Source organism: Camelina sativa, chromosome 10 (genome assembly GCF_030686135.1).
Source record: "Camelina sativa cultivar CO46 ecotype springtype chromosome 10, ASM3068613v1".
NCBI lineage: Eukaryota > Viridiplantae > Streptophyta > Magnoliopsida > Brassicales > Brassicaceae > Camelina > Camelina sativa.
Genome location: NC_141889.1, coordinates 12014901 through 12035654, shown reverse-complemented (window position 1 = coordinate 12035654; position 20754 = coordinate 12014901). Strand labels below are relative to the sequence as shown.

Below are 20754 nucleotides of genomic sequence, written 5' to 3'. Positions count from 1 at the left end.
ACTCTAGTCAATACTCCTATTGACATATTTTATATAACAAATTGTATTATCCAGACACAATATTAAATTTTGCGAAGCTTTTATTCATTTTTGTTTTCTTTGCTGTACACCCAGAGTTCGGTGGAAGTTGCAACGCAGTTGCAAAGTACAATATTAACTTCGCTATTGCTGCAAAATCAAAATATTCCCACGTTCGTCTCATTATTATCAGTATGGGTTTTGTGTATATTTAAAGTGACATGTAAGGTTCATGAATAGATTAAAGATGAGAGTTAACAAAAAAAATACATAATAATTATTGGGTTTATCAGTTACGTTTAATCTCGTCACATTATAAATTAAGAAACAAATTATATTATCAAAACAAAAAATCTTGGAGACAACCGCGAAGAGTATGAATGTATACAGTTAATTCATATATAGAGTGATTCGTTTTATTTTTCATTTCAAGAACAACAATAGTTTCATTGTCCCGGGAAACTTTTTATTATATTCATATCAAACACAAATCAATGAGTCCTTCACCGTTAGGTATATAAATAGTATTTTGTTAGCTTGTGTGGGGAAAATATCATAGATGTAAAGGGACTTGAGTAATATATAAAGGGTTAAGACTCATTGATTTGTGTTTGATATAACTTTTACTCAAATGTCTCTTAATTCGCTCTGAGTCCAAATTGCATCGGACATTTTTGACAAATACAAAAGTTTTCGTATAGATTAATCTGAATTTGGATGATAACATAATTCATTATAATTACTTGATCCTACGTACACGCTCAGGCATGTAGCTTTGTAGGTATAGCCGTATAGGCCATTAATACTAAACGTGCCAACTATTTCAGACTCTAACCTTTTCATATATAAAAAAGGATTAAAATTAGTGGATATATATATACACACTATAATCTTTATTGTTTATTTCCAATTTTTATTTATTTATAAAAGTTCTCAATCAAACTAACAGTGGTTCTGTGCTATTCTCAATGAAGGACTCCATTTGTGAAACAAACAACAAAACAAAAACTCTTATATAAACCTTTCCTTCTTTATCTTTTATTCTGATACGCACCTCTCTTCTTCAAAATAATATTCGTCTTTGGTTCTTCACAAAAAAGAGTCCTGTTTTCTTGTTAATATTTTGTCTCGAGATACCTATTTTAAAACTGACAAAAAATCAGTAATGTCGTTTCTTGTTTCTCTTTGCCAAGTTATAGCATTATTGTTCTTGTTCTTCACCGAGATACTGTGTCTTGCCGGTAGTAAGAACATTCCGGCGAATTTTGTCTTCGGAGATTCGTTGGTAGACGCCGGAAACAACAACTACTTAGCCACATTGTCTAAAGCTAATTATGATCCTAATGGGATCGATTTTGGATCGCCTACTGGGAGATTCACCAATGGAAGAACAATCGTTGATATCGTATGTAAGTAATTTGTTATTATTGAGTAATTTTCTTATGTAAAATTTTCAATAATAACTATATACACAAGTTTCCATACAATGCAATGGTCAAGCGCCAAGCCGTAATAATAAAGATTGTATTTATTGTGAAAACATTATTCAAACTGAGTTGACTTCCAACATGTAACAATGTTCTTGCATTTTTGGACCGGTTAGTTTAAAACCAAAATTTTGTTAGTGTCTTATACGGCTAACTAGATAACCGAAATTTTTTGGTAAAGCGCAGATCAAGCATTGGGGTCTGATGAGTTAACTCCACCGTACTTAGCTCCAACAACAAGAGGATCCCTCATTCTCAACGGTGTCAATTATGCTTCCGGCGGAAGTGGAATCCTCAATTCCACCGGGAAGTTATTTGTAAGCATATTTTCTTATTTTTCACATATTTTGTTATTCATTGTTATAATAATTTGATCATAGGGGGAACGTGTAAATGTGGATGCACAACTAGACAATTTTGCAACCACGAGACAAGACATAATTTCTTGGATTGGTGAATTCGATGCGGCTAAATTAGTCCGGTCTGCAATTTTCTCGGTTACGACCGGTTCTAATGATCTAATCAACAATTATTTCACTCCCGTCATATCAAGCGTTCAACGTAAAGTCGTATCTCCAGAAGTCTTCGTTGATACAATGATCTCAAGATTCCGATTACAACTCACCGTAACTAATTTCTTCTCTAATTTCAACTAAACCGGATTTAAACCAAACCGGTTTGATAAACTAATTTTTTTTACTACTGTATATGGTTTTGCCAGAGATTGTACCAGTTGGGTGCGAGGAAAATTGTGGTGATTAATATTGGTCCAGTTGGTTGCATACCGTTCTCGAGAGAGTCATCTGATCCAACGGCTGGAATTGAATGTTCAGTTGAACCTAATGAAATGGCACAAATGTATAATCTCAAGCTTAAAACCCTCGTTGAGGATTTAAACAAGAATCTACAAGGCTCAAGATTCGTCTATGCTGATGTTTTTCGCATTGTTTATGATATTCTCCAAAATTATTCATCTTACGGTGCGTGACTTCAACCATTTTATATAGTTTAATAATGTTATGATACTTATTTTCAGATTTTTAACGTGTATGAATTTTGTAATTCAATATTGTAGGTTTTGAGAGTGAGAAGATTCCGTGTTGTTTGTTACTTGGGAAAGTAGGTGGGCTGATTCCATGTGGCCCGACTTCAAAAGTGTGTATGGACCGTTCCAAATACGTTTTTTGGGATCCTTACCATCCTTCGGAAGCTGCTAACATCATCATTGCCCGCCGTCTCCTCTCTGGCGACACCTCCGATATTTTTCCTATCAATATCAGGCAACTCGCTAACCTCAAGATAAACGCATGAACCGTGGAAAAAAAAAACTCATCTATATAGGGTTACGTTGGTTTGGCTATTGGCGTTTGCATTTTGATAAAGTTATTTTCAGTTCTATGACACCTTGATATGCTCCTTATTGTGTTTTTTTTTTGTGTGTGTAAGGCTTGGTAGCTAGCTTTAATTAGAATGTAGAGACATTAGTTTTCTTAGTATTTTAACTCCATTTGTTCTTAAAAAGTTTGATTATTAGTTATTTATCATGTTCAACAAAGATTTTCTTTATGTTTTATTGGTGGCTATTAATAAATTGTAAACTTAAGACGTATTATAAATAACTAAATTTTTATTGGTTCATCGCTATTGTATATTGTTTAGTGTAAAAGAAAAATGTAGATATAAGTAATTATTAGTTTTAATATATAAGAAAACTCTAGACAATCATTCTTAAAGCAACAAAAGGAATGACAGACATGCATCTGCTCCACTAAGGAGAGAAATGAAATATAAGGAATATGGAATAAGGGAGTGGTGTTGATAAGGAATAAGGGAGAGAGAGAGAGATAGTTTTTAAAGCTCATGAAAATTTGAGAACCAGAGTGTGAGAAAATGATTCCTGAGAGTGGTTTGGGAGAATAGTCTTTTTATCAAGGGCAGTGAGCTTTCGTTTGAGAAGTAAGTGAATTTCTCTCTTAATCTGATTTTCGGTACGCGTGGAAGACGTATGAATCCTTGCATTCCATTAAATGGTGTATAATGAGAGCATGAAACACTATCTTAATGAAATATATTTAGTTGTCTTGTCTTGTTTTAGAAAGCATTTTCAAATGTAAATTATACTGTTTCGTGGTTAACTAAATTTGCATGCTCCAAACTTCAAAGGATGATGCGTCTCATGCAGTAGTGATATGTCATTTTTATTTCGTCACTTTTGAATGTAATTACAAGTAATTAATTTACTATAAAATAATATATAACGACGTAAGAATATGTTGAATATTTCATTACTTTTTAACAAACAGAAATATCATTTATCATAGTATATTCTAGAACAACCAAATTTTATGGCTAGAAGCTTTGTAACTTTTCTTGATGTCATCTATATCTCTGAAATTTATAAGGGAATTGAAAAAAGGTTCTAGGAAGAGACCTACTTACGTACAAGGGAGAAGGTTTGCGTTTCCTACACTACAAGATTTGATGAGATTCCAAAACAAATACTATACAATATTTAAGGAATCGACCAGTAATATAAAATGTAAGGAATTTATGTGTAGTTCTAAACTTTATACTAGAATGAAGACGGTAAACGTATAGCGTCACATGTTATAATGATGTCACAGTTAATATAGCGATTCTGTGGTGTAGTGGTTATCACGTTTGCCTTACACGCAAAAGGTCTCCAGTTCGATCCTGGGCAGAATCATTTATTTTAATATTTTGTTCTACTTTTTTAGTTCACCCATGCAAAATTATATGTGATTCGACTTTAAGGACAAAAAAAAAAACGCATGTGTTTTTGTTTGTGTAATTTGCGTATAATATAAGTAAGAGAGCACTACAGATCTTAGATGATATAGATTCACCATATGTCAGACATATTATTTGTAGCAAACAATTGCCACAATTAGTGACGAAAATCTAGTAGCAAAATTGTAGTCATTGTAAGAAGTAGTGACAACATTAGATACCAATACCCGGTGAGTATCATCAAAAAATCAAAATTGATAATTCCCTTAAATCTTTTGAAGGTTTACTCAAAATGAAGTTTTTATGAATCTTAAGAGTTTTCATACTCAAATCTATTTTCCTTTTAACTACTACTGTATTTATATAATGCAAAGATCAAACTCTATGATTTGTCTTATCATGGTCATTCACTCATTCCTGAGTAGTCTTTTTAGAATTCTTGACTACTTGGATATGATAGATTTAGGATTATTATGAGTTGATTATTGGAGTTAAAGGTTAGAATATCTTATATCCTTGTCTAGAATGTATTCAGCTAGATTAACTTTGATCATATTGATTTAAATTTTAGGAAATTTCATACTAGCTAGGAATGTGTTAAATGAAATTCGTGAATCAAATTACTAAAAGTTTTACGAATTTAGCCAATGGAAATTGGTGACCAAAAAAAAAAACAAAAAAATCAAATGGCAATCGGTGATTATGGTTGCTTAGTGGCTATTTATGCTAGTTATTCATGCTTATTGATCATTTGATCGCGAATAAAAGTTATTGATGATTAGATGATTAACGAAGAGATTAGTATCATAGAAGTGAATTAGTGTACATTTGTGATCTAGGGCCTAAGAATTAGCTTTGTTAAATTGTATGAATTCCACTAGTCAGCAAGTAATCATCCTAGACTCTTAGTCAATTACTATATTTCAAAAGTTCCTCTTTCTTTCTTTGATTTAAACATGTTTGCTTTATTTCCCTGCTTTATTTGCAGACCATTTTTTCACAACGTTTTATCTTTGATATTTTTCATCTATATACTAGTGTGGTATCTGGTCTGTTCATTAGAGTGAAGAAATGAACAACAAATAGTTATTATATTTTCAATATCATTTATATCATCATAATAAAATTCTCAAACAAATATATAATCTCTTCCTTTTTATCTGGCTTGGGACACAAGTAAGTAACCTATAAAGCTATATTTAAAATCCACGACCATGGCCTCCTCCAGCACCACCACCAAACCCTCCGCCATGGCCTCCTCCTCCACCTGCACCGCCACCAAAACCTCCACCAGCTCCACCACCATGGCCGCCTCCACCTCCTGCACCACCACCAAAGCCCCCTCCAGCTCCACCACCGTGCCCTCCTCCAGCTCCACCACCAACACCTCCACAGTGACCTCCGCCTGCACCACCACCAAAGCCTCCTCCAGCACCGCCACCGTGACCTCCGCCTGCACTGCCACCGTGATCTCCGCCTGCACCACCACCAAAGCCTCCTCCAGCACCGTGACCTCCACCAGCCCCACCACCAAATCCTCCTCCTACACCGCCACCGTGACCTCCTCCAGCACCACCGCCAAATCCTCCTCCTCCACCGCAACCGTGGCCGCCTCCAGCACCACCGCCAAATCCTCCTCCAACACCACCACCGTGTCCTCCTCCAGCACCACCGCCAAATCCTCCTCCTGCACCACCGCCATGACCACCACCGCCGCCTAATCCTCCTCCAGCACCACTTCCGTGGCCACCTCCGACACCACCGCCAAATCCTCCTCCAGCACCGCTGTTGGATATAGGCTACGCCCAATATGCCACTCGGCCCAACGAGATTCATTAGTTGTATTCTCGGACCGACAAGATTGGAAGCAAGTCACTAATTCCCGCAAAAGGGCAATCTCGGGAATTCACGAAGGAAACCCTAGACCCCCCTAGGTCAACAGTCTCCTATAAAAGGAGAAAGCATTTATTGGGATGATCATCCAGACCCGCGGACAATACCCACAGAGCAATACTTTGCATCGAAAACTGCTATTATCTTTCGTATAATTCGTTCTTGTTTTCAGTTCGTCATTTTTAAGCTTACTAGTTCGTCTGTGGACTAACAAGCTCTAATTCGACTTGTTTCAGCGACGATCTCACGTTTCCCCCGATTAATAAAGAACTTGCTCGCTCTTTCCCACTAAATCTTATTTGTTTAAACTGTATAATCTCCGGTACAAACAATTGGCGCCCACCGTGGGGCAAGAGTAAAGCGTTTCTTTTGACGAATCAAAACCGACGATCCTCACTTCTTCGAAATCTCAAAAGTCATGACGAACCCTGGCGAAAACTTCGACGAAGCAACGGAGCAGCCAACGGGGCAGCGATGGGGGCGAACAAGAACGCGAACTGTCCCCCTGCCGAGCTCCCTGCCGAGCTCCCTGCCGAACTCCTTGCCAAGCCCAACTGAAGGCTCCCTGCCGAGCCCAGACGAGGGCCCACTGCCGAGCACAGTCTCTCCGCCGGCGCCTGACGCATCCTCCGAGCCTCCCATAGCTGCACATGCCGAAGCCGGACCTGTCGCAGACCAGCTGGTTACCAACGCTGCTGCTCTCCTAACCGCCGCTCTCACCAACGCTACCGCTCTCCCCAGCGCCACTCTCCCCTTACCTGTACAAAGAAACAGACTCGACGATATGATGCAGGTCATTCTCAGTCGCCTTGATGGCCAGGAAACACGAAAGAACGAATGGCTCGAGGCCATCGCAGCCGCACAAGAGGCCTCGCAGAACCAAATCAGCAGGCTCCAACGAAGGAGGGGCGAGCGCCGAAACGACAGCAGTCCTGCCGGCGAGAACGAGAATCCTCCCCCAGCGCAACCTTCTGTGGAGAACGATACAACGGCCACAAACGCCGCCCGAAGTCCATTATCGTAGGATCCGTTGATCGACGCAGTAGAGAGGAGCCAAATGAGGAGCTGCGAGACGGCCAAGATCAAAGGAGTGGTAGCCCGCCGACTCCGACACTGCCGATCCAACACCCTGAGGCCGATCTCAAGGATGAAACCATACGACGCCTAGAGGCAATGGTCCACGAACTCTCTTCCAGAGTCCATCGAGCCACGAGCTCTGCTCCCAACCTCGATCGAGTGCTCGAAGAAGTCCAGCGCTCACCGTTTACGGCATGAATCTCCCGCATTCAAGTCCGTTACGTAAACAAGTTTAAGTTCACCCCGTACAACGGATTAGACGATCCGAAACCATTTTTGATGTCAATGAGTTTTGCAATCAGCCGAGCTTATTTCAGTGACGAAGAGTACGAAGCTGGCTGCTGCCAGCTATTCGTTGAGAATTTAGCCCATGAGGCTCTAGGGTGGTTCTCCCGTCTCCTGCCGAACTCGATATGGAGCTATCACGAGCTTACCACCGCCTTTCTCCAACATCACTCTACATTCATGATTCGAGGCGCGTCGAACGCCGATCTCTGGAATATGTTCCAGCGAAACGACGAATCTCTCCGAGACTTCATGGAGAGGTTTAAAAGAATCGTCTCGAAGCTCTCGATTGTCGACGATACATCAATATCAGCTCTCCGAAATGCTCTCGCTCACGGCTCCCAATTTAGGGAAGACATAATAATACACGAGCCCCTGACTCTGGATGACGCACTACACCGTGCTAACAGATACATAGAGTTAGACGAAGAGAAGGCATCAAGGACAAACCGTCCAGAACCCCCGGCCCCCAAATCGTCCAAAGGGAAAGAGAAGGCACAAGACGAGCATCACGAGCCTCGTCAACACTTTGACAAAGAATACGCCGATAAGTTGGACAAAGGAAAGAAAGTCCAAACGTTTGCATTTAGTAGTCAAGATCCCAAGGCATCTTCATCAAGGCCCTGGAATAACAAGTGGGTCCGAGACCCATCAGGAAAGGGTGGCAACAAATATTGCGAATACCACAAGCGAGTAGGACACTCAACAGAAGAGTGCCGCACCCTCCAACAAATATTGCTCGACAAATTTACAGAAGGCCAAATTGACGTCGATCTCGAGCGACGACAAATAGCCGTTCACAGGGATAACCATTTCTTCAATCCTGAGAACGAAAACCCAAGCAAGCAATATAACACCGCCCCCGCGCCACAACCGAGACCCGAAACTCTACCTCCGCCCCCACCAACCCATAAAAGGAATCACGAGCGAACTGAGGATGCCAACGCTCCGGCTCCACGCCGAAGAATAAACATGATCATGGGTGGTCTGGCGACTTGCCGCGACTCGGTCCGTTCTATCAAAGCTTATCGACGGGGACTAGAGGCCAAGCGAGGATGGTTAGCTCAAAGCACGCCACCTACTACGAACTCCGATCCAATCGTGTTCACAGAAGCCGACGCATCAGGTCTAACTGGACCTCATAACGACCCACTGGTGGTCGAGATGGCGATCGGCGAAAGCATGGTTACCAAAATCTTGATCAACACAGGTAGCTCGGTAAACGTCATTTTCAAAGACGTGCTCATTCAAATGGAAATCGACTTGCGGGCCACCAAGCACGATGTTCAACCTCTCACCGGATTCGACAGCGACAGGGTGATGACGGAAGGTACGATCATGCTGCCAGTCTATGTGGGCGGGACGATGCATTGCATCAACTTTGCTATCGTCGACAAGCCGATCGTATACAACGTCATCCTCGACACTCCTTGACTGCATAAGATGAAGGCCGTGGCATCAACTTACCACCAGTGCGTAAAGTTCCCAACTCCTAGAGGAATATTTACACTACAAGGGGACCCACTGGTAGCACGAACCTGCTTCATCATTGAGTGTCAACAACGCCACCGTTTCAGACTCAGCCGAGCGCCCAGACAGTCGTCAACCCGGACATTCACCGTTTCGGACTCAGCCGAGCGCCCAGACAGTCGTGTTCGCCCTAACTCTGAATCAATCGTCCAAGTAAACATTGACTCTTCCGACGCAACTCGATGCGTGGGAATCGGGGCCGACCTACCACAACCAATCAAGGACAAGCTCGTAAAGTTCTTGTGCCAGAACGCAACGACCTTTACATGGAGCATGAACAGTATGACCGGCATCGACCCAAACATAACCTACCACGAGCTCAATGTGGACTCGACGTTCAAACCGATCAAACAAAGGCGTCGAAAGCTCGGGCTAGAGCATACCGCCGCCGTTAACGAGGAGGTCAAGAAATTAGTCGAGGCTGGATCCATCCGTGAGGTTAAGTATCCCGACTGGCTGAGCAATCCTGTAGTGGTGAAGAAAAAGAACGGCAAGTGGCGGGTGTGTGTCGATTTTACCGATCTCAACAAGGCGTGTCCAAAAGATAGCTTCCCCCTGCCGCGCATCGACCAACTAGTCGAGGCGACCGCGGGGAACGAGCTTTTGTCGTTCATGGATGCGTACTCAGGATACAACCAAATTATGATGCACAAGAACGATCAGGAGAAAACGGCCTTCATCACCGATCAGGGAATTTACTGTTACAAGGTTATGCCATTTGGCCTCAAGAACGCTGGTGCAACCTATCAGCGCCTCGTTAACCGCATGTTTGCCGAGCAGCTCGGACGAACCATGGAAGTTTACATCGATGATATGCTGAGCAAGTCAACCCAGGCCGTTGATCACGTCTTGCATCTCGCTCAGTGTTTTGAAGTGCTAAACCGATACAATATGAAGCTGAACCCAGCCAAGTGTTCGTTCGGCGTGACTTCTGGAGAATTCTTAGGATACCTCGTCACAAAACAAATTTCGGCGCTTACCAACCTCCCATCTCCACGCAACACCCGAGAAGTTCAGCGCCTCACTGGGCGGATCGCTGCACTGAACAGATTTATTTCACGCTCTACCGATAAGTGTCTACCTTTCTACCAGTTGCTTCGTAGCAACAAGAAGTTCGAATGGGACGATAAGTGCGAGTCTGCTTTCCAAGAACTCAAGCACTACCTAGCTACTCCCCCTGTCCTAGCAAAGCCCGATCAGGGCGAAACTCTATATTTGTACATCGCTGTCTCCGGTTCGGAGGTCAGTGGCGTACTAATCAAGGAGGACAGAGGAGAACAACGCCCAATCTTCTATGTGAGTAAAAGCTTAGACGGAGCCGAGCTCCGATATCCCACATTGGAAAAACTCGCTTAAGCTGTAGTTATTTCGGCCAGGAAGCTTCGGCCGTATTTTCAATCCCACATTGTTGAAGTCTTAACCAACCAACCCCTGCAAACCATTCTCCACAGCCCCAGTCAATCGGGCCGCCTGGCGAAGTGGGCAGTGGAACTCAGCGAGTACGACATCGAATATAAAAACCGCACTTGTGCAAAATCTCAGGTGCTCGCTGATTTCTTGATCGAACTCCCCCCGAGCTAGAGTTTGGCTGTCCGCGAGAAGAGAAGTGGACACTGCACATTGACGGCGCATCCTCTCGACACGGCTCCGGGATCGGCATTCACCTCGTTTCACCAACGGGTGAAGTACTCGAGCAATCGTTCCGGCTCGCCTTTCCCGCCTCGAACAATGAGGCCGAGTACGAAGCCCTAATCGCCGGAATGCGATTAGCATTACTCACTTCTCGATGGCAACGTCTTCCGTTGGACAGCATCTGGTACACTTTTGACTTGCGTCGGCCCCGAAGAAATCAACGATGTAATGAGAGAGGTTCATGAAGGTTCCGGCGGTAATCACTCCGGAGGTCGCGCGCTCGCACAACGCATACGCAATAATGGTCGTCGCTAGATGCGAGAAATGCCAACGCCACGCTCCGATCATCCACGCGCCAACCGAACTGTTGAGAACCACCTCTCCACCATATCCTTTTATGCGATGGGCAATGGATATCGTTGGACCTATCTCTGCGTCCCGTCAAAAGAAATACATTCTCATTATGACGGATTATTTCACCAAATGGGTTGAAGCCGAAGCCTACGCAAAAATCGGAACAAACGAAGTCCAAAAATTTGTGTGGAAAAACATCATTTGCAGGCACGGAATTCCGTATGAGATCGTCACCAACAACGGCGCGCAATTCACTTCGCTCCAATTCGAAGGTTTTTGCGCGAAGTGGAGAATCCGTTTGAGCAAGTCGACCCCCCGCTATCCACAGGGCAACGGACAAGCCGAAGCGACCAATAAGACCATCATTGACGGACTAAAGAAACGACTCGAAGATAAGAAAGGTCTCTGGGTCGACGAGCTCGATGGCGTTCTATGGTCACACCAAACTTCCCCGCGCCGATCAATAGGAAGGACACCGTTCTCCCTTGCGCATGGAATGGAAGCCCTCGCACCAGAGGAAATCGGCGTACCTACCTTACGACGCTCAATGCTCGTTCACGATCCTACTCTCAATGCTAAGATGATGCTCAATACCCTCGACACTCTCGAAGAAGAACGCGACAAGGCACTTCTTCGAATTCAGAACTATCAACAGCAAGCCGCTAAATATTACAACAAGAAGGTGAAGCCACGCAACTTCGACAAAAGCGACCTCGTCCTCCGAAAAGTCTTCGAGAACACAGCCGAGCTCAACGCAGGAAAAATGGGCGCTCATTGGGAAGGCCCTTACCTGATTTCCAAGGTCGTCACTCCCGGCGTCTACTAGCTGCTCGCCATGGACGGCACACCAATTCCTCGCTCATGGAATTTCGGCAACCTTAAACGTTATTACCATTAGAACTTGCCTACCAAAAAAAAAAAAAGAAAAAAAAAAAAGAAAAAAAAAGAACGCTCGTACTACCGAGCTCTCCCTTTGTAATATGAACTACGAATGGCTTGATCCCTTTTCTAAGGGTACGTAGGCAGCCCGTCACACGGCATAGCTATACCAATAAATTAAAAACAAAAGTTTCAACCTATCAAAACATACGAGCTCTCTCGAACGAGTCCGTCTCTGCGAGATGTCCAGCTCATACATCGACCATCTGGCCAAGGGAACGATTTAAAACGCGTTCCTCATGGATGCAGCGGTGAAATAATCTGCATAAATAAGTCGACCCAGATCGCATTCAGCTAGCAGGCGGTTAAGTTTGTATAAGCCGAGTTCTTACTTGCACTCTCTTGCCGACCTCGTGGCACACACAGGGTAAGCCGGACACCAGAGCCGCACCTAAAAGGTACGACGAGCTCATCTCGACTACCACCCTAAACATTTGGTATTCGAAACACGTAATAGGATAAGCCAGGAGACGTCTTGCACCGTAAAGTACAACTCGATACCAAAGATAGGAAAAACACAAAAACATTCTTACTCCATAAACATTTTTATTCCAGAAGAACACAAAAACAAGGCAACGAAAGCCAAATACGAAAGGCCACATTCGGCACACAAACACTAACAAAACAAACAAGTCTCAAAGTGCGAACTTAGTCTTCAAATCCCAGATCAAGCTCGCCGATCTTCACATGCCAGACCTGGCACTCCCTCCGCAGACTTTCCAGCGTGTCCATCGGAACATTCGCACCCCTATCAACCATCTCCTCGAGATACGAGCGAATCCCCTCAGCACGGTTGCTTTCATCGAAGAAATGGTCTCTGCACTCTAACTGGATAATATAACGACGCAATATGTCGACCCGAGTCCGGCATGCATCAAGCTCGGGCCGACCTTCAAAGGGTCTGCTCCCAATAGGGTCTAGATCGTCCGGTTCAAGGAAGAGAATCTCCACCTCAGCCATTGACGCCTCACGGCGAGAGCGCTCCTCTAACAAACAATCCCACCTCCATTTCAGGACCAAAAATCCCTCGTCGATCATAGTTTCAAGATATCCGATAACTCCGTCAACACGATGAAACCAGAAATGACGCTCGAACTTTCGACGCGTAGCGAGAATGTAAGCTCTCAACCTCTGGATCCGAGCGCGATAAAACTCCATCTCGGAACGAACTACGTCGTCGGACCTCACAGAGAGCCGCTCTCGCGCCCTCCTCAGCCACGCCGACCTCGTTGTCACAGGCATATTACTGATCTCAACTACCCTTCAAAAGGAGAGATTTATCTTTAAAACAAGAAAGGAGGATGATGAGAAATGAGCAACTTGAAGGCCAATTTATAGAACAAATAGTGCAATTTTCGAGGCGAAGCAATCAATACCGCAATTCTCGAAAAACACATCCATTGAATGATGAACACATATCATAAAACCAGAAGACAACACATAAAGCAAGTCCAATCATAATTCAAAGGTTCAAAAAGAAAATACATCGCCTAAACGGCCCAACATCCGTTACAAAACGGGAATAGGTTCTAATAGAACAACAAGACAAAAGCAAGTCACTGCTCGGCAGCAACCTGAACGTCTGATCCCGCAGGTGCCCCTGCCATGACGACCTCCTCTCCTACGACCACGGGAACCTCCGCCGCCTGAAGGTTCGTAGGAACGATCGCAGTCTCTGGAAGAGCCTCGAGGTCGCTGTCCAAAACGTCGACGATATCGAAACCAAGAACCTTGTCCTCCCACATCTTCGCATCAGCCTCCAAGCCGAGCAAAGTCTTCGACGGAATGACCGTACCATTCTTCACCAACTCCTGAAGACAATCATAGGTGCCGCTCACTTGGCTCAAAGTCAGAAGAGACTCCTGCGCCGCTCTGTTGTCAATAATGTGCTTCCTCATCCTCTCAATACGAGACCTGTAGCCAGCAACCTCGACATCGATGCCATGCCGCTTCGCTTGCAGCTGCTGCAACTGCGCCCTCTGAAATGCGTGATCAACCTCGAACTGCTCGAGACGAGAGCGGGAAGCGTCAAAGGAAGCCTTGAAATCGGCCACTTGCTTCCTGAAACCGGCAGTTTGCTTCGTGAGAACAGCAGAAACCCCTCGCTCTTTATCAAGATCCTGACGAAGCTCCTCAGCCGATCTCCTCGACGGCTCAGAAGTACGAGAATCAGCAAGTTGCTTCTCCAGCTCGGCAATGCGACGCTCGTACGAGACGACCATGCGATTCACGCCACCGCCATCCTGAAATGCAAGAAATAAAGAATCAAGATAATAATTGGGAAAATTCAATCAAGAACATAAAGAGAAATGCCAACCTGGAAGTGTTTCCGAGCCCACGACCGATACAGCTCGGGATCATAAAGAGAACCCACAGAGGGGAGCGGGTCGAAGGAGCCGCGAACCTTGCTAGCAAGCTCACCACAAGCAGCGGCATTGTTGATGAACAACTCATCCTTCGTCTTGTAAGAAAAGGAGAACGAATCATCAATCTCAGTGGTGTCGCGCGGTATGCTATCCCTCCTAGATCTCTTGGACGACTCAGGCTCGGGAACAACCACCTCACCATGAGAAGCTCTCTTCCTCGATGGAGTAGGATGTCCAGAATCAGCGACAACGATCGCTAGGGCATCAGAAGCCTCGCCACGTGACTTCTGCGCACGTGAAACAACAGCAGGAACCTTGGCAGCCCTTTTGTCGGCACGGATAGCGGCCACCTCCGCCGATCTCAAATCTCCTGCAACTCGCAGATCGGCACCTCCGCCGGCTGACGGGTCAACGACTTCAGTGTCGGCAGTACGCGAAGAAGACCCAGCATCAACGACCTTCTTGAACTGATCGGCGTATCGAGGAAGACGAGTGTTAAATTTTCCCATCCCTAAGCGCGGTAGACCTAAAAAGGAAAACAAAAGTGTGACGACCCAATAACCACTAAGGAGAGCAACAATCGATACAACAGAATAAGCAGGAAACTCACGAGATCTCTGAGTAATCGAAGGCCAATGGAGCGCCCCTAGCGTTCGGATCTATCTGAGGTTATCGAAAAAACCTGGAGGATGAGCGCGCAAACGGACGACAGGCTCTGCAAACACCAACAAAAACAAGGAAAGGGTCAGAAACTAGTCAAATGGCAATCAAACAAGTATGAGTGAGAAACTATGAAGCCACCGGGAAACATATTCCACTCAGTAGCACAAAACACAGCGAAATCGTCAAACGAAATCTCGTCCCGCTTGACAAAGAAAAAATAACGTTGCCAACGACGAATCTTTTTCTCAACCCCGACGATTATCTGATGACCCGATCTAGCACTGGTGTAGAAGTATCCCGGACTACCTCTAACCTTTGTGAACTTGGTGGCTTCTTCCAGAAAATGCACATCAACCTCTATACCACAGTTGTTTCCAAGTATCGCCAAACCGACCGCATTACGGATACCTCCCACAGAAAGCTGAGAAATGGCAATTCTACGCCTCGCACAATAGCGTATCAAAAACTCCGGCAAAGGGAACCAAAGACCGCATTCAGTAAAGTAATGCTCAAAAAGCGCAATGAAACCTGTCGGAGGCGTCCAAGGACGTTCGTGAGACTCAGGAACCCGGAAAACCAGTCCCTCGGGAATCTTACACCACCGCGCCATCTCAGCAATACTATCCGATGTGCACAACGAAGGACCGTGATCGGCCAGACCGACTGAAAGATTGGCAGCAATCGACGCAGCACTAAGACCCAAGACAGCCGAACGAGGACCAGTATCCTCAGTCAGGACAACATCCATAGGACTCCCACCAGAACCACTGTCGCTATCCTCGCTGAACTCGAGAATATCAGCAAAATTGTAGTCTTTGGCCAAGCTGTCAAGATCTCCACACTCTGCTCCAATGTCGACACCAACGTCATCGAATACGTCTTTATAAGCCCCATATTCCTTGGAGAAAGCGCGTTGGATTCCTGCAAGAGTCTTGCCACGCGTGCGTACAGAAACTGGTGGTCTTGGCGAGGGCCGATCTCCAGTCCCCGATATTTGGCTGACCACGGCTCTCAGCCGCTCTCTCTCCCGAAAGTCGAACTCAATGTGATCTCCTCCGATCGACCCAATATCGCGAGTGTCGAACTTGCTCAAATCATGCCGATCTCTCAATATCTCCGTGTTTCAGCGCCCTCCCATCATAAGATCTGGGTCGCCATCGTCGGAATCAAACTCGTGGGAGATATCAACGAAACCGGAATCAAGTCGACCAATGCTCTCAACTATGTCGACCTCGAGCTCGCCTTTCCGCCGAGCTGGTGCCCCATTCACGGGAATGCCGATCTCAGCAGCCAAATCACCATCCCGCCGACCTTGGTGCCGCCCTGTTTCGCGAAAATCATCCTCGTCCCTTCGCCGAGATCTTCCCTTAATCAGCGAAGTCGAAGGAACAGCAGCAGTCGACGCTCCAAGAGTTCCTCTCGCGTCGGAGTTCGAACAACACCGATCGATCATGTCGTCGATCTCGATTCGGGTGGTGCTACACTCATGATGATCGTCCGGAGTGCCGACCTGAGCATCGATCTCGGCGATGCCGACCTCAGCATCGTCCGGAGTGCCGACCTCCATGTCGCCGCGCAAGCTCTCTTCTCGAAGTCCGCCGACCTCATTATCGACGATGCGCCGCCCTCCGACGACCAAGCTGCCGACCTCAGCATCGTCCGGAGTGCCGACCTCCATGTCGCCGCGCAAGCTCTTTTCTCGAAGTCCGCCGACCTCATTATCGACGATGCGCCGCCCTCCGACGACCAAGCTGCCGACCTCACTCAAATCACTCTCAATGCCACGAAAATTACCAGATCCGCAGAGCAAGTGCAGGTCGATGCCTCGATCCATGCCGCGACGAATCATCTCCAACTCCAAACCGCCGACTTCGCGATCGGAGGAACCAAAGATCGATGCCGACCTCCGCTCAATGCCGAGCTCAACATCCACCTCAGTTGAGGTCGCCCCAAGAAGAGCGGCATCGACCTCACGAACGCCCTTGTTGGCACCAACGACCGCCGATCTCCGAGATTTCATCTGCCTGCCGTCCACCATCGATCTCGGCTCAGAATGCCGACCCCTCTCTCTACCGCCAGCGACCCCATCGCCGTCCATCTCAAGATCGCCATCCGTCGATCTAGCATGGTCGTCGGTAACCATCCGCTCTCGGAGATCGGTAACCAAAGGAAGACCATCTCGGCCGACTATGGGAGACCTCACACAAGGGATCGGACGGCGGAAGCTTGGGATTGAGAGAGAGCAAACAAAAGAAAAATGGAGAGAGAAAGAAGCATAGGCATAAAAATAAAAGAAAGAGAGAGAAAGTTACCTTCTTATGGAAGTGGAGGAAGTGAAGAAAAATGAGAAGAGAGTGGATACATAAATAAGTAAATAAAACGGAAATTTTACTGCCATAATCCGTCACCTCGATCTGCGACATGCCCCGTTTCCAGAAATTCATCGAATACCGCGCTCAAAGTAAGGACCGTTGGATATTCACGGTGTCTCTTGAAAGACGAGCCTGGCATTTACAAAAAGAGCTACTATAGCAATTTCATCCCCAAAGGCAAACCGAGACAATCTGTGCCGAGCAGGCATATTACGGACGATTTAAGTATGCCTGCCGATCGCAGAAGGACTGCCACTCTCCGGACTAAGGGGGGGACTATTGTTGGATATGGGCTACGCCCAATATGCCACTCGGCCCAACGAGAATCATTAGTTGTATTCTCGGCCCGACAAGATTGGAAACAAGTCACTAATTCCCGCAAAATGGCAATCTCGGGAATTCATGAAGGAAACCCTAGACCCCCCTAGGTCAACAGTCTCCTATAAAAGGAGAAAGCATTTATTGGGATGATCATCCAGACCCGCGGACAATACCCACAGAGCAATACTTTGCATCGAAAACTGCTATTATCTTTCGTATAATTCGTTCTTGTTTTCAGTTCGTCATTTTTAAGCTTACTAGTTCGTCTGTGGACTAACAAGCTCTAATTCGACTTGTTTAAGCGACGATCTCACGTTTCCCCCGATTAATAAAGAACTTGTTCGCTCTTTCCCACTAAATCTTATTTGTTTAAACTGTATAATCCCCGGTACAAACAACCGCCACCATGACCTCCTCCAGCACCACCGCCAAGTCCTCCACCGTGACCACCACCAAACCCTCCACCAGCTCCTCCGCCAATACCCCCACCACCACCTTTTCCACCACCGAATCCTCCTCCAGCACCTCCTCCAAAACCACCTCCTCCCCAAGTCTCTTTCTCAAGTCTCCTACATTCCGCAACTCCAATAATGAGCACCACAAGCAACAAACCCAAAAACCCTAATCGCCTAGAAACTTTCCCCATTTTTTTTTCTACTCTCAGAATCAGTTGGTTGTTCTTCACTTCTTTGTTCAGTGCAATTGGTTACTCACCTTACTCTACTTACTAAATCTATTTATAGGAGCAAAAATGAGCATTTAATGAGAATTGGTTGAGGCCTTATACATTCATCATACACTAGTTTGAATTTCTCATACAATTCCTCATGTAAGTGTTTCTTTTTCTTCAAGGTAATTAATGAGTGCGAAGCAAGTGTTTCTTTTTCAAATTGCCTATCATGTTTTTTCAACCCTATATATATAGTTATATATCATTTTCTTTAATCATAACAAAAAAATGCATGTGTAGCTAGAGTATTTTTTATCACCGACTAAGTCAATACCAAAGATAGAGTCATTAGTCATAAGTTATAACATGTAGTATAGACTATGTATACCTTGATCAATGTCGTTTTGACGTATTCCTAGGCAGGAATTTCCAAATGTGTACTTATTAATCAAGCTTACTAAAAACTCAAAAAAAATTCACCGTACCAATCTTATATTATATATGCACGTTAGTTTAAAAATAAATATATACACGAATTTTTAACATAAGGCCATATACATAATACGTATCTATTAAATATTATTCATTTATGTTTCTATATACTTAATTAAGAGTTAAGATACAATATTAAACTACGAATTTATGTTTCTATATACAAAGTTATTTGATTAATTAAACACATAAAAAATGCGAAGGTCTTTAAATTATGAGACATACATTGTTTTTTTTTTTAAAAAAAAAAGGGTTTGCTAAATAATTTGTTAAACAATCCAAACATGAACTAATGTTATACATGGATGAAACACGAATTTAGAAGAAAAAAGATTACAGCGTATTAACTAAAAAGACAGTACTCAAGATTTCAAATTTAGTTTTTTTTTTCTTTCTTTTAAATGTTATCATCGATGCTTAATTTTCGATTTTTCTATGATGTATGAGTTGTAGAAAACAAATTAAAAGGGTATCTCATTGTTTTTGAAAAAAAAGGACAAATTAACGAGAATTTCAACATGGTTTAAAAAAGAGTAGGGTAAGGCAGGTGGTGAAATTAATTGAGATTCCTCTTTTTTTTTCCCCGCGTCCCAACTACTTTACCATTTGGTTTATAAAAACATTTGATCTTTTATCCTAATCATGCAGTTTATATTCAGCCACAAATCGTTATCAATAATTATGATCTGCCGACAAATTTAAAATATTTGACTTAAAGGTTTGTTATCGTGTGTTGAGTTTTATTTGGCTTTATATATATATATATATATATATATATATATATATATATACTATTGAAATGAAGATTTTACCTGTCAAAATAAATTTACATGATTATTGAGTCCTATAACATTTTACAGAGAAAATCAATGCTCAGGTAATATCATAAAAAAGAATGCTGATCATTTTGAGAATGTTTTACACGAATAACTATAAAATATAAATGTGTTTAAACTTTTAAACGAAATAAATAGTTTCATTCGATGAAAATTTATTTGATGTGTCTAGGGATAATTTGATGTGGTGCAGTGTGTCTTTGTCTTGAATGAGTCGCCTACAAAAAGTAAGTTTAGCGTACTAGCCTGCCTTAACACACCACCACCAAAACATGTATGTAGATAGGTATGACTATATGAGCAATGGTCATCGACCTCGATTTGTCATTTTCTTATTAGGTTGTGTATCTCTCTCTTCTAATGGACCGTACACAAGACTACCTTGTAACGAAGATATAGGAGACTACTTCAAATGTTTTCTTGAGAAACATGAATGGCACATGTCGAGTTGTGCTAGGTCGACAAGAATAAAAAGTTAACAAGAAAGATAAGTTAGTTTTCACCCAAAAAAAGAAAGAAGAAAAAAGAAAGAAAAATGAATTATTTTCTAAACGTCAACTAAAACGTACCTTACATTATTTAGAAATGTCTCTTAATTCTCTATATTGAATGCCCATTACCAATAACTTAACAACTTATAGTGAGAAATGCCTTACCAATTCGATATATCTAAAGAAGGCTCCCAAAAAAATGGAGAAAAATATCCGAAAGGCCACTTAAACAAACAAAAATTGGCATCCAAAGTACTTGCAAGTTTCAAGTGAAAAAAAGAGATAAAAATACAAATCTAATGCGAAAAATTACCAATTAATGATCGAAAACTATTGATGCTTTTACGGGAAGTTTCAACAATGATATCTCTCTTCGACAAGGGTTTCCTTACTACAAATTTTCTAATACAAAAAAATTACGTTAGTTTGCATGTGCAAATATTATGACTTAACCGAGCATGTCTTTATATATGTCTGTGTGTGTATGTGTGTGTGCGCATGTTTAATTTTAAGAATATAAAAGATTTAGCTGATTTAGCATTTGGTTTCGGATCGAGGGTGTCCAAGGAAGATGCTA

General features: G+C 43.6%; 4 protein-coding genes and 1 non-coding gene across 5 annotated transcripts; 3 read left to right on the top strand and 2 right to left on the bottom strand.

Annotated features, from left to right (window-relative positions):
- The first annotated feature begins 996 nt into the window (after positions 1-996).
- LOC104718753 (GDSL esterase/lipase At4g16230) lies at positions 997-3141 on the top strand. Its single transcript, XM_010436560.3, has 5 exons — positions 997-1427; positions 1692-1822; positions 1886-2131; positions 2227-2485; positions 2581-3141. Exons 1-5 carry the CDS (start codon positions 1184-1186, stop codon positions 2814-2816), a joined length of 1116 nt encoding a protein of 371 aa, XP_010434862.1. The 5' UTR covers positions 997-1183; the 3' UTR covers positions 2817-3141.
- A 998-nt stretch (positions 3142-4139) lies between these two features.
- TRNAV-UAC (transfer RNA valine (anticodon UAC)) lies at positions 4140-4212 on the top strand. Its single transcript has one exon. It is a non-coding gene; the product is annotated as a tRNA-Val (tRNA).
- A 1136-nt stretch (positions 4213-5348) lies between these two features.
- LOC104720311 (uncharacterized) lies at positions 5349-6947 on the bottom strand. The gene is made up of 2 exons (XM_087468561.1): positions 6577-6947; positions 5349-6041 (listed from the first exon to the last, which is right to left on the bottom strand). The coding sequence occupies exons 1-2, from the start codon at positions 6945-6947 to the stop codon at positions 5456-5458; spliced, it is 957 nt and encodes a 318-aa protein (XP_087324687.1). The 3' UTR covers positions 5349-5455.
- A 564-nt stretch (positions 6948-7511) lies between these two features.
- Positions 7512-8945, top strand: LOC104720310 (uncharacterized). The gene has a single exon (XM_010438233.2). It carries the CDS (start codon positions 7512-7514, stop codon positions 8943-8945), a length of 1434 nt encoding a protein of 477 aa, XP_010436535.2.
- Positions 8946-13352: 4407 nt separating this feature from the next.
- On the bottom strand, positions 13353-17522 carry LOC147936032 (uncharacterized). The gene is made up of 3 exons (XM_087468229.1): positions 14943-17522; positions 14284-14858; positions 13353-14209 (listed from the first exon to the last, which is right to left on the bottom strand). The coding sequence occupies exons 2-3, from the start codon at positions 14839-14841 to the stop codon at positions 13523-13525; spliced, it is 1245 nt and encodes a 414-aa protein (XP_087324355.1). The 5' UTR covers positions 14842-14858; positions 14943-17522; the 3' UTR covers positions 13353-13522.
- Between the last annotated feature and the right edge of the window lie 3232 nt (positions 17523-20754).

Excerpts from the sequence above, each read along its gene's own strand:
- LOC104720311 (XM_087468561.1), bottom strand. The coding sequence starts at position 6,947 with ATGACCTGCATCATATCGTCGAGTCTGTTTCTTTGTACAGGTAAGGGG. Across the intron at positions 6,042-6,576 it reads TCGTCGAAGTTTTCGCCAGG|CGGTGCTGGAGGAGGATTTG; the intron begins GTTCGTCATGAC and ends TATATCCAACAG.
- LOC104720310 (XM_010438233.2), top strand. The coding sequence starts at position 7,512 with ATGAGTTTTGCAATCAGCCGAGCTTATTTCAGTGACGAAGAGTACGAA.
- LOC104718753 (XM_010436560.3), top strand. The coding sequence starts at position 1,184 with ATGTCGTTTCTTGTTTCTCTTTGCCAAGTTATAGCATTATTGTTCTTG. Across the intron at positions 1,428-1,691 it reads AACAATCGTTGATATCGTAT|ATCAAGCATTGGGGTCTGAT; the intron begins GTAAGTAATTTG and ends GGTAAAGCGCAG. Across the intron at positions 1,823-1,885 it reads ATTCCACCGGGAAGTTATTT|GGGGAACGTGTAAATGTGGA; the intron begins GTAAGCATATTT and ends ATTTGATCATAG.
- LOC147936032 (XM_087468229.1), bottom strand. The coding sequence starts at position 14,841 with ATGGGAAAATTTAACACTCGTCTTCCTCGATACGCCGATCAGTTCAAG. Across the intron at positions 14,210-14,283 it reads GGGCTCGGAAACACTTCCAG|GATGGCGGTGGCGTGAATCG; the intron begins GTTGGCATTTCT and ends CTTGCATTTCAG.